The 13,027-nt window shown below is 39.4% G+C and overlaps 1 protein-coding gene across 3 annotated transcripts in view; it reads left to right on the top strand.

Moving 5' to 3' along the window:
* The window catches only part of DPYD (dihydropyrimidine dehydrogenase), a 594,472-nt gene that overhangs the window by 221,778 nt on the left and 359,667 nt on the right, over positions 1 to 13,027 (top strand). For all 3 annotated transcript variants that reach the window (XM_075067810.1, XM_075067809.1, XM_075067811.1), the window contains one exon: positions 12,556 to 12,717. In XM_075067810.1, the coding sequence (XP_074923911.1) occupies positions 12,556 to 12,717 (162 nt within the window). The remainder of the gene's footprint in view (positions 1 to 12,555; positions 12,718 to 13,027) is intronic.

Here is a 13,027-nt window from a genome sequence, read left to right as displayed (position 1 = left end):
CAGGTTGTGAGGGGCATTCTAATCCTGAAAAGATATTAATTACCACTTACCTTTTAAAAGCTCATTTAAGTCTTTTGGTGAAGTTTGATTTGCTGTTACTCCATCCAAGTTTGGGGTCTACTGGGAGGACTTGAGGCTGTTTTGGGTGAGAGGTTTACAGAAGCAGCTGGCCCCATCTTCTGCTACCTGTCTCTCACACATATCCTGCCAGTACTGGAGTCCACATACTTAAAATGAGAGAAAAGTGGGTCTCGTTTACACATTGAGGGTAAGGTAGCAGCCACATTGTGGGTGAATTGACAGCCAAGTTGTTTTTATTACACGTATATTATATGAGCTGAAACCCTCACAATAAACGTTGGGACAAAAGGAGTTATTAAGACATATGTCGTTTATAACATAATTACATGTTAACATGGTTAACAATTATTGTGGCATTGTGTCCGGCATCTGCATATAGACTGCTCTGTTATATAATCTGTTATGTCAGTGCTGCATTTATTTTTATGAATGCCAGGCATCTGTTTCCACTGGTACTGTACTACTTTGAGGCATATCACTTCTTAATGGATCCTTGAAATATAGTGAAATAAAGAAGCCCTCAACAAAGAAGATACAAAGCAGCAATGAATCTGCTGGTCTTCTCCTTTCCGCTACATTATAGTACCCTAAAATCTAAAGAAAATTTCAGTATGGAAGCATTGTAGTACGGTGGTTTCTCCCCTTCAAGGGCAATAGCCCTTTTAAGAATTGGTATTTAGGAAGAATTAGCTGACTGTAACTGGGAATGGGGATCAGGTGTGAGTCAGAGACCTGCTCTGAGCTCAGTCAAAGGGGGAGCCATGAGAGACATGCAGGGAAGGGCTGTGAGGTAAAATGGATATCCCGGGCTTGAGGAAGTCTGTCTGAAGTGAAGCACAGCTTCAGGAATGAGGGCTCGGTTATCTTGTTCCAAGGGGAAGCTGGGGGCTGAGAGAAGCTTGGTAGGATTACAGTACAGCCCAAGGAAGGAGGGCTCTGGTCAGTCTGTCCCAAGGGAGAGGATGTTTAAGCCCAGAATTGGGACTAGAAAAGACCTGAGAGAAAAGACTCTCCAGAGAGGTACATAGGTACATAAGAAGAGATGCTGGGAGGGAAAGAGAGCGAATAAGGGTTTGAGTTACAAGGCAGATAGCCCAGTTGTCTAGCATTCCAATGGCAGAGAACCCATAGTAAAGGGTGAGGGTAGGTACCCCCTGTGCTATTATCCTGGGAGAATGTACAGAGACCCGTGCTGTTAAGGGGAGGAAGAAGTGATTGACTAGAACCCTGAAGGGCTTGAAGATGAAAGGTTGAAGGCTGTGGTGTGCTACAGGACAACCTCTCAGAAGAAGGGCTTTGCCCAGCATGGGCCTGAGGTTAGAGCGAGTGATGTTTTTCTTTGGAATTTAATTATTACGGTCATTTCAGCAACTGAACTATGCTGAAGTCCTAGAGAACCATCACTGATGAGGGGAAACTGAGGCAGGGTGACTGCAGTGCCATGAGGAGGGGATATGTTCTGGGACTTCATCCTGCTACAGGTATGTTGAGATAATATTAAGGGTCTGATTTTAATGGTTTTGGGTAAAATCCTGACTCAGTTGCTACTTCATCAGGAAGTTCTGCTTTAAAAAAAAAATGGCATAGCGCCGCCATTCTCTAAAGAGCTACAGTATTTCTTAAGGGAAAATCTAAAACCTCAAATTACTCAGCAATTATTAACCTGCAGTCATAGCCTGACTTGCTTTGCTCTTAGGGACCTTCCATGCCTATAACTACAGTCTCTTTTCAGAAGCAGTAACTTTTGCAGAGAAGGGCTCAACAATATTTTTTGCCTGGTGCTGGTGCCTGAAAAATGTGACAAGACTGACAGCATTGTTAAACACAGCATAATGATGGCTTAAAGAAAATATCAAGTGGTTACACTTTCCTCATTGTGCTGGCCAAAATGTTAGTACAAAGATATATAGTCATTTACTGCATCTGTAAAATCAGCTCTGCACCTCAGTGTTCTCAGTTCCCAGAATAAGTTACATGCAGCCTTATGTTGCAGTCTTTTACCCTAGCCCATGTGGAGGAAATCTAAAGTTGCCCAGCTGCGTGAGTATCTCAGTGTTACAGGTGAACTGTAAATTAAAATGACCGAACATTAGTTGTTTTTTTTTTTAAAAAGCCCCCAAAATGAAACAAACTGATATGCTCAGGAACCAGTCTAGGCAATGGTGCTATACAGAAGAGACCACAGAGATTCTCCCTTCTCCGTCCTGCTCCCAAGTCACCACCAATGCCCATACCCCCACTCCGCTGTTCATACTTCTACCAGCTTCCTAAAGACACAATACTCTACAATCTCTACTCCTCAAGAACCTTTAGATACAATTCTCCACATCTCCTATCATTTTCTAGACCCTGTTACATTACTAACAGGCCCCAATTTAGATCAGGACCCCAATGTGCTAGGAACTGTACAACCACACAGAGAGACGTTGTCCCTGCCTCAAAGAGCGTACTGCTTAAATAGAAAAGACAGGCAAAGGGTGGGAGATAAACAGAGGCACACAAAGGTGAAATGACTTGCTCAAGATCACAGAGAAGGACAGAGGTATAGCTGAGATTACAATCCATCTCTCCACCTTTCTAGTCCTAGGCCATTTCCTATAGGTCAGGGGTCAGCAACATTCAGCACACGGCTCATCAGGGTAATCTGCTGGCAGGCCACCAGTTTGTTTACACTGACTATCCACAGGCACGGGCCCTCGGAGTTCCCAGTGGCCGCAGTTCACCATTCCTGGCCAATGGGAGCTGCGGCAATGGGACGTGCTGGCCGCCACTTCCCACAGCTCCCGTTGGCTGGGGATGGTGAACTGCGACCACTGGGACCTCTGGGGGGCCATGTCTAGTAAGAAATCCAGAATCTGGATGCTTAGCTGGACCTGTTGAGGTCCCCCTTCTCCTTCTCAATCTACTTCTGTCCTTACCAAATCCCTCTCTCACCCCTCAACAAACTCCTGTTCTCCCCCAGTAGGTTCCTACATCATCTCATCTTTCTAAGGCCGTCAGGCACTTCTAGCCCAGCAACTTCCTTACCCTCACCCAATGGACAGTCTTCCTTCCTCACTTGGGGGAAGTTCCAGAGCAGGTTATATTTGCAGACAATGCTGTAGCTAAGAGAATTTCCAGACTGGCTTAAATCTCAAAATGATGATGTGCAGGGAGAAGGAAGGTTTAATGGATTTCAAGGCCAGAAGGGACTGTTGTAATCATCTAGTTTGACATCCTTTGTAGCACAGGCCACAGAACTTCCCCAAAATACTTTCTAGAGCACATATTTTAGAAAAACATCCAACCTCAATTTAAAAATTGTTAATGATGGAGAATCCACCATGACTCTTGGTAAATTGTTCCAGTGATTAATTACCCTCCCTGCTAAAAATGTATGCCTTATTTTCAGACTGAATTTGTCTAGCTTCAACTTTCAGCCATTGAATCTTGTAATACCTTTCTCTGCTAGATCGAAGTGCCCATTTTAAAATATTTGTTCCCCATGTAGATATTTGTGAATTGTAATCAAGTCACCCCTTAACCATTTTTTTGTTAAGTTAAAATGTAACATACTTAAAAGCCTGGTCTACACTTAAAAAGTAGATTGACCTAGTTATGTCACTCAGGGCTGTGAAAAATTTCATACCCTGAGCACTGTAGTTAGGCCAACCTAACCCCCAGTTTAGATGTGGCTAGGTTGATGGAAGGATTCTTTTATTGACTTAGCTATCACCTCTCAGAGAGGGGTGCATTGACTGCATTGCATCTAATTTCCCATCTAATTGCATTGATGGGAAAACCTCTTTCATTGATATAGGCAACATCCATACCACGACGCCACAGCTGGAGCACTGTAGCTCTGCTGGTGTAGCAACTGTAGTGTAGACATGCCCTAAATCATACTATACAAACCAGTTTGCCTATCCTTCATTGTGTTCATATTCTTTCACTAAGTAGCTGGTAGTATGACACTCAGGTATTCATTTAAACTGGTTGTATTATAAACATACACTGTTTAAACAGTGGCTTACTGAAAATATATTCTTTTGTCAGCTATTTAAGGACTCCATTCTATGTAGTATGTTTCGATGGGGAAGAAAAAAAAACTATTGTAGCAATCATAAAAGGTCAGGGATTCTTGTTCTCTAACGCCTGGGGCTTTTTAGATATTTACAGGCCATGTACAATGTAGGCTGTTCCAAGTTGCTCTGCCAGTAGACCTCAACTCAGGACGGGGGGTTCTTTCTGGGTTGAGAGGGTAATTGAATTGCTAGGCTCAATGAGCCTTGGGCCTTTTGGAGAAAAGGATGTCACTTGTGCTGTATTGTGTCAGGCTTCTGTGATTCAGTAGAGTTTATACCAAAACTTCCATTCTTCCTTTTCATACAAACTGAATTACAGCTCTACTTTCCAAAGGTACAATCTATTCTATTGTGTCTTCCCAGTCAGCATTACTCAGTAGCCTTCCTACAGACTGTTGTTTGCAATTGAATCTCTCAATAGGTGAGATGCAACATTAGATTCAACATACTGTGAATGTTAGTTTATTTTGCAAAACTTTAAATTAAAAAAAAAAAAGATGACAGACAAGTATTCTTTCTAAACTGATTTTTGGAGGCCATTTATATTTAACTCTGGTGTTTAAAATGTAGCTGTTGCAATAAAAAACCAAAAAACAACAAAAAAAACTTGTTCTGAAGCTTAAGGGTGTCATGTTTTATTAATCTTTTCATTTAAAATTAAATCTGCAAAGATACAAGTACTTACAAGCTATAGGAGAAAGATTTTTTTTTCTTGTGTTTTACCTACTTGCAAGAGTGCTGTTAGGATTTTAGAGCCAGCCAGTAGGCTTGTGCCCTGAGTCTCTGCCCCACCGCCCCTATCCCAGTTTGTTGAGGCAGGGAAGAGGGCGTGGCAAAATGGAGCTCCACAACAGCAGTCTCTCACGGAGTAGGATTCGTTAAAGGACCCTGTAGCAATGGTGGATCTTATGCTGCCCAGAAGCAACTTTAGGCATTGTTGGAGCCTGTAAGGAGGCGCCCTGGCTCCCCGCTGCGCCTGAGGGGGATGAGCCCAAGCCAGACCGGTTTACACGGCCTCAGGAATCAGGGAGTCACAATCAACTCCCTGATGTGCCACAACCCTGCTTTCCATCCTGTCCCACAATTGCATAGTCTACCTGCCTGTGAAGTGAGACAGTCTCAGTGTGTCTCATTATCTGGCATCTTCAGTGTTTACCAGTTATTCTGACAGGACTGTGCTGGTGCTATAGATTCCTGTGAGCGGCGTTAGCCATAGGAGTCAGTGGATACTGACTTGACAGGATGCTATCAATGGAGCCCTTTGGAAGCCAGCACCCTGGTGAGTGAGAACCCAGGAGAAGGACACTGGGTGTAGTTAGAGTAGGAGGGACTTAGGTAGTTTGTATTTTGGGAAGGTAGAAGGGATTACTCGCACCTGTAGGGAGCCTGATGTGCTAACGAGATAATTAGCTTAACAGCTAGGTAGCTCTTAGAAGAAAGCAAGCAGTATAAAAGTCTGAGCCAGGGAGCAGGTATGAGCTCTACACAACTGTTGCTTTGTTAAGATATACCTGGCGTAGAAGGTGGTATTCCTTTCTCAGTGATACTTATGTGAATGACTGAGTCAGCCATTATAGATCAGTGATGCAAAAATATAATTGTTAATGTCATAAAAAGTCCCTTGAATGGGCACAATTGCTTGAAGTCACACTTGTCTGTCACAGCAACACCCAGTTTGCCTAACTCTCATTATTTTATCTCAAGTCTAACAATATTTGGTAGTTTTTATTAGTTTCCCAGGATTTTGTGATTCCTGCAATCAAACTTGCAATTTCCCCCTTATTCAAAAGAGCCTCCATCTTCCTTTAATTTGAATGGGGCTGAAGCCAAACTGCCCTGATTCAACATGACCATCATTTCCCAACAGTCTTTGCATGCAAAAGTAAGTCTTCCCTTAGTTAAGATGGTTATCAACTCCCATTATTTTTAGCAAAACTGAAGCCTGGCTTCCCTCAGGAAAGGTGTATTCTGTGGGTAAGAGGCTGGACAGGAAACTATGAAGAGGTAGGGGAATGTGGTGAGCATGAGGGGGTCTGACGAAGTGCTGGACGAGCCAGAGAGGGTGCAGTAGTAAGTAGTGTGCAAGCGAGAGGTTCCGGGAAAATGTATGGGGTAAGAAGAGAGTAAAGGGCATTGGGGGAATGTAGATTGCGTAGGAGAGAGACAGACAGATTGGGTAATATGGGGTGTAGGGCGGAAGACTGAGGGTTTTGGGGGAATGTATGCTGTAGGAGGCTGATGGGTGGGTTAAAAGAGAGGGAAAATGTTAGGGATAGGATCTTATAAATGGGAAGTGAGGGAAAATAAGTGTGCAAATATAATAAGGGCAAATGGGAGACGGGAGACAGGAAACAATGGGGGAACAAGGAGAGAGAATGTGAATGGGAGAGGGGGCTATATGAGGTTGGAAGGGAGATTGGGAAGAGAAGGAAACAGGATTGTGAGAAGTGAGAGGAAGGGAGAGAATAGAATAATTCCTTCTCCACTCCAGAGGTACTTTGGGAAGCACAATAAGGGAATGTCTTATAAATCATGAATCAGAATTTAGATGTAAAATAGTATAGTTGTGATACTGTAGTTACAATTACTAGATTGTAAAAGGCTGTAAGATTGGTAAGAATTGCAAACAAATATGCATTACAGTTTTTTAAGAAAAATTCATGAGGCTCCATGTTTTTGAAAGTACAGTTTTATTCAGTTTTCTTTCTTAATCTCTACATATTTCAAGTCACTAAGTACAAAAAACATTTCAAAGAAAAATAGTAGTGGTGTTAAATTGATATACTTGAAACAGTGACTTTTCTTGAGATGTCTATTTGTAGTTAGTGTAATGGAATGGCTGACAGCTGGTTTCAGTTGCCGTAGTATAATTATGTGGAATAAACTTGTTGCAATGACACTATGTCAATTAAGGAATCTCTCACATTCTAGACTACAAAGAGCAAAATGACAGTACAAGATATTCCTTTCCCTCTTTTTTATAAAAAGATAGTGACACTGTGTGAAATTACAATCCTGTTATGATGACATAAGTCAAATGATGTGAAAGTTTTCTGGATTGATTAAATATCAGCAACATTGTAATAGAATATATGCAATGTTTGATAACTCACTCTTCTGTTTTGTTCATTCTGCTTTGAAATATGGGAGGGTGAGTTTATTCAAATTTGAACTGATGTGCATAGATATAAATATGTTGGGTTGTTGATACCTTTCTTCTGTATCAATATATGTTTTTCAGTTGTTGTTCCTTATGTCACTTTAAACAACAAATTTGACCTAACACATTTTGATTTTTGTAAAAACTTAAGAAAACATAGATAACAGTGGACCGGAGGTGAAAGTAATTTTCTTGGAATTTTGTTTTGTAATTGTGTCCATTTTTAAACATTTCACTAAGAGACACGAAAAAGAAGTGAACACTGTTTTATTCTCTGCCTTCCCCTCCCCCCTTTCCCTCCCACTCCTCTTCCTACCTTTCTGCTTTCACTCCACTCCATCTCTACATCCTGGCTAAGCTAGTGCTTTCATTCTTTTTATACAGAACACAATCCTGCAGTCACTTTGTTGTATTTGAGAAAACTACAATATCAGAAATTCATGATCTATGTGAAATTTATATGTAGTGTACTTAAATTAGATGAATGAATAGACGCTGTAAGAATTTCCTGATAATAAATGTAATTTCTTTTCATCTCACATTATTGATCCTACATGTTTTAATAGGTTTTCTCAAGTAAAAAAAACCTCTCATTTGCATGCAAATTATGTAATACTTCCAAGTGATGCATGTAGAGATCCTCCTCTGCCTGCTTTCCACTGATTATTGATGTCTGTTTAAGGCTTGTTTCTGTTCTTTCCCTTACCAATGTGTATTTATTGCCATTTTAATAAAGGAAACCAAAAAACATCCTATCTAGTTAGATTAATTTCTTTTTGTGGAAGGGCCTAGGAAAAAAAGAGATTTTATGCATCAAGGCATGAGGAGGCATTTATTCCATTTAAATAAAACAATCTCCAAAGCATTCTAGTTCTCGACCTGCTTCCTCCCTGACATCTACAAGAATTAGCCAACTGAGTCATCTGCTTATTTATTTATATATATTTAAAAATATTCCAAACTATTTTAATTCTAAATTATTGTTGTTTTAGGTTGTGCAATAGCCTTTGCTGGGTCATCCTCCCTCAGTTGCACTGTCTAGATACCCCTTTGTGTATCATGTCTTATATTAGTTCATAAACTCCTGCTGGTAGGGGTCAGATCACCTTACCTCTTCTGTGAGGGATCTAGCACATCCTTGGGCTCTGTAAAATAACTGTTACGGTTGTGTTATATGAATATGATTAAGAATCCCATTAACTTAATTGAGAATTGGAATAAGTGCTAAATAAATGTTTGCAATTATATAATGTACGTATTTTTAATATTTAGAAGTACTTTCCTTACATAAGAAGTATCACAGAAGACTAAGATACTGAGGTAACTATCTCAGTTAAAACTGGCAAGATTTCAAGGGTCCCCACCATAAAGCACCCAAAGATCTTCGGATGGATGGTGTCATATAAGTGCAAAGTATTCTTATTTATTATTTGTTAATTTGTCTCTACCATATGAAAAATGACTTATTGTTCTAGTACAACAGTACTATAATTTTCACCGGCATATTAAAACTAGATTATACTTCCTGTCCTTATTAGTTTTTGTAAAAGTTTAGAAAAATGCATTCTTTCTAACTATGTCTGGCATGTGTTACATGAGAGCAGTATAGTAAAGAAGGGATAAATACACAGAAACAAACCATCACAGAGTTGCAAAGTATTTTAGATATTGTATTAAGGATTTCCTCCTCTTTTCTACAGTAAGTTTTGTAGTTGATAATTAGTAACTTGAGTGCCTATAAAGTAGGATAGTTGGTCTTCAACAAGCAAGCAGTAATATAACTAGTAAGTCAAGTGCAAATCAAGTGCGATCTATAATTCTAAATTCTTCATATCTCTAAAAGGTCTTTTACTAATGCTATATGCTTCCTTAGGACAACCTGCCTTGTGTTGTCCTAAAATATCCTTTCTGGAATAAAGTTGATGTTTCAGCAAATGACAGTTATGCACAATTATGAGAAACATCAGAGGTCTCCTGAACACATAACTTATAGCAGCAGGATCTGTATAACATCGCAATAAAATTCTTCCAAATGAGCTAGTTAGTTGCTCATGATGGGTGAATTTGGATAGGATCAGAAATTGAGGATTTGGCTCAGTGGCTGATTGAAAACTATGGTAGCTTATCTGAAACATAGTAATTATTTTAGAAAAATATTATTAAAAGAAATATTGTTCCATAGTATACTTAAATACAACACAGAAAACATCTAAATATTTTATTGTACTACAAAACTGGTAATAGAACATGAGAGCTTTTCACTAAGATTACCAGTTCAAATCAAGTACAGCTCGGAACAGACTGATGGCAAATCGTACGCTTGAAGTTGCTTGGCAACTCACTTGGGAAGGTGACAAGGATTTCATCTTGAAAGTTACCATCTGATACGTGTTACGTAGACCCTGTAAAATGACTTATACTAATAAAACAATAGCTAGCTTCCATTATAGTGGAGGCCCTTATCATCCCCGTTTCAAACATGAGGAAACTTGAGGCATAGAGAAGTGGTTTGCCCAAGGTCACCCAGCAGGCTAGTTGCAGAGTTGGGAATAGCATACAGGTCTAGGGCTCTATCTATTAGGTAGTACTTCCCATGATGTTGATACTGTGTTTTTTCTGAATAGACATATGTCCACATTACAGCATTGCCACCAGTAGAATTAACACTAATTGGCTTCTTTTTGGCAGCCTAAGTAGAGAGGCTGAGTGAGTATTTAACCTAAATTCCCCTTTGACTTCTAGAGGTGATCCCTTTAACACCAGATTGAGGCATATTGTGGAATCCGTGTGGAAAGCTTGCAGTGCTGCTGCTTTTGATATGCTTGTTCTCTGAATAAGTAGCACACTTTGAGATCTAGCTTTGTCAGTTTGGTGCCTTTTTATTGATCACTACATTCACTTAAAAATGTTAACACTACAAAACATTTTATACATTCAGTGCATATTGTTTTACTACTTGGCATTGTGATGTGTGCTGCATATCTCACAGTATTCGTATTGTAAAAGTCTATATATAAAGGTATGTAATGACTGCATATCAAATTAATAAGTAATGTTCCTCAGCTTAAATTTAATCAAGATCATAATTCAATAACACAGTTACGTAATGGAGATTTCTAAGGAGGGTGCCACTGAAGCAGTTTGAAAATGTTTTAAACTATTTCATTCATTCATATATATATACATATATATATATAATCTGTCTTAAAATGTGAAAATTGTACTGGCCTATGATAAAAATGATTCTTAAAGAGGAATAGTTAGTTAATATGATAAACTAAGGATGTTAATTATCTGCATGCACCAATTTTAATTATGAAGCTTCAAAGATGTATGAATCCTTAATTATCTTTCTTAGATGAAATTACATTTGGTTATTATAATTCTTTCTCGTGTACCAAAGTTGAAATCAACAAAGATAACTGTCCTGAGCACAACCTCCCCGCCCCATGAAGAAACCCAGCAGAATGTGAAGCAAAACCAAAATGTGAAAGTTTGAATTCTGAAGACAAATGCCCAACAATTTAGCTCTGGGTGGTCCTTTTACAGAGAAACAAGGAAACAATTCCTCTAGCCAATATTGAATATTGAACTTAATGTGCTGGATTCTCATTTACATTGAAGATCTGTTATACTGCTCTGGCAGAATAAAGGAGCCATAAAGTGGGTGTAAATTAAATTTTTAATTAGGTTAATTAACAGCTACTTCTGGGCCCCTTTACATTGCCAGAGCAGTAAAAAGTGGACAACATAAATGGGAATCAGACCCAATATTTCACTTACCTGTCACCACAGACAAAACCGCTGAAGGAAGTCCCTTCACAAATGACTCGCTTAATTAACCAATTTTTTCCTGTTTGCCCAAGACTAGAGCTTCCAATTGATATAGTAATTTAGGAGCAAACCCCTTGAAAATGTATTCATAGCTTTGTGATCGGTGTAATCATGGAATGTCCAGTGGAGTAGGCACTGCAATACGTAGAAGAAAGGCTCAACTACTTCTACAAAATTGTTTCTTAAACATTGGAGCCCTACTGGAACTCACTGTCCCTGACTGCATCATCTGGTTGAGCCTCTGAATGTTATGCTCAGTCCTTTAATGTGCCTCTTGGTTAATTAGAACATTTCAAATCATATATGACTTTTTTTTTTTGTAATCCATATTTTGTTACATAATCAGTTCTTGAAAATGTTCTGCATATTCACTACTTGAATCTCACACTGTGTGGGATATTGTTTCCTTTGAAGATTCATAGACTCTAGGACTGGAAGGGTCATCGAGTCCAGTCCCCTGCCCTCATGGCATGACCAAAACAAGAAACACAATGCGCATGTATTACCCTGTGAAGGTGGAAAATAGAACTCTCCAGCTCTGCATTGGGAAGGGGCACCTGTCAATGGGCTCTTCACCTCCTACTGGCTCTACAGCTTCTGATTTTTCTGAGCCAGTTATCGTCCTGGTTGGGAGAATGACTCCCTTGCACAGACCAATGTAGTGATAGACCAGCTCTGAAAACAATTTTCATTAAAAAGTTACTGCAGAATGAGATGTGGAAGAGGTGGCTAGAGGGAATGGAAAACAAAACCTTTCTTTCTTCTTGCAGTTGTTTGTAGGTTGGAATGGCGCTCACTCCCATCTGCATTTGCTAGCACAAGCCCTCCAGGCCGCTTCATTAGTGCATGAACCTGATGCTGGTCCCCTGCATAGCTGTGACTTTTATCTTCCCATGATCAGTGGTGGTCTTTAGAGAAACCTCTAGCACATAAATGTTTCCTGGGCTCTTCTTGATATTTGTTGTTGTTATTATTTATTAGGAAGTGAGTGAATGGAGAGAGAACTGGGGGCTACAGTTACATAGTGTCTGTTCACCAGCTGCATAATTGACTTAGGAATGTAGAGAACACTTACTGGAGTGTAATACACACAAGATGTTATGTTTAAAATAAAACTGTAAATCCACTACACAACTCTACAAAAATAACTGAAAATCAACATAAAACAAATTAGAATATTTTTGTAATAAAAAAGAAATAATTTAAATATTCCTGCCATACAGTGAGATACATTCTGAATTTGTCCCCAATACCTTTTCAGTCCTGCTTGGTAATACACATATATGGCAAATTTGTGTCTTTAAATTTTTATCAAAGGTGCAGTGTTATTCTACTAGCCACATAAAAGGAACAAAATTTTCGATCTCCTCTTCCCTGTTATGTGGCATTATTGTTGATTTTGTTTTCTTCATGCAGAACTATTATGGAGCTGCCAAAATGATTCTTTCTGACAACCCACTGGGTCTGACATGCGGAATGGTATGCCCAACCTCAGATCTTTGTGTAGGTGGATGCAATTTATTTGTTACAGAGGAGGGACCAATTAATATTGGTGGATTGCAGCAGTTTGCTACTGAGGTATGTAAGACATACAGATGGCTGGTATTTTTTTTACATATGAACCAAAGAATTTTTTAATGATTAAATTTCTTGTTGGTGATTTCATTAAATCAAACATGTTGGAATATGTTGTATTGCTAAAGTAAAAATATAATTCTCAAGGTTCCTTCCCCACTCTGAACTTTAGGGTACAGATGTGGGGACCTGCATGGACACTTCTAACCTTAATTACTAGCTTAGATCTGGTATCGCTACCACCACCCCCAAGGACCCCCTTTTTCCCTGAGTAGTCTTGAGGGACTTCACCAATTCCCTGGTGAACACAGAT

Source organism: Chelonoidis abingdonii, chromosome 7, assembly GCF_003597395.2.
Source record: "Chelonoidis abingdonii isolate Lonesome George chromosome 7, CheloAbing_2.0, whole genome shotgun sequence".
NCBI lineage: Eukaryota > Metazoa > Chordata > Testudines > Testudinidae > Chelonoidis > Chelonoidis abingdonii.
This window is presented reverse-complemented; position numbering and strand designations above follow the sequence as displayed.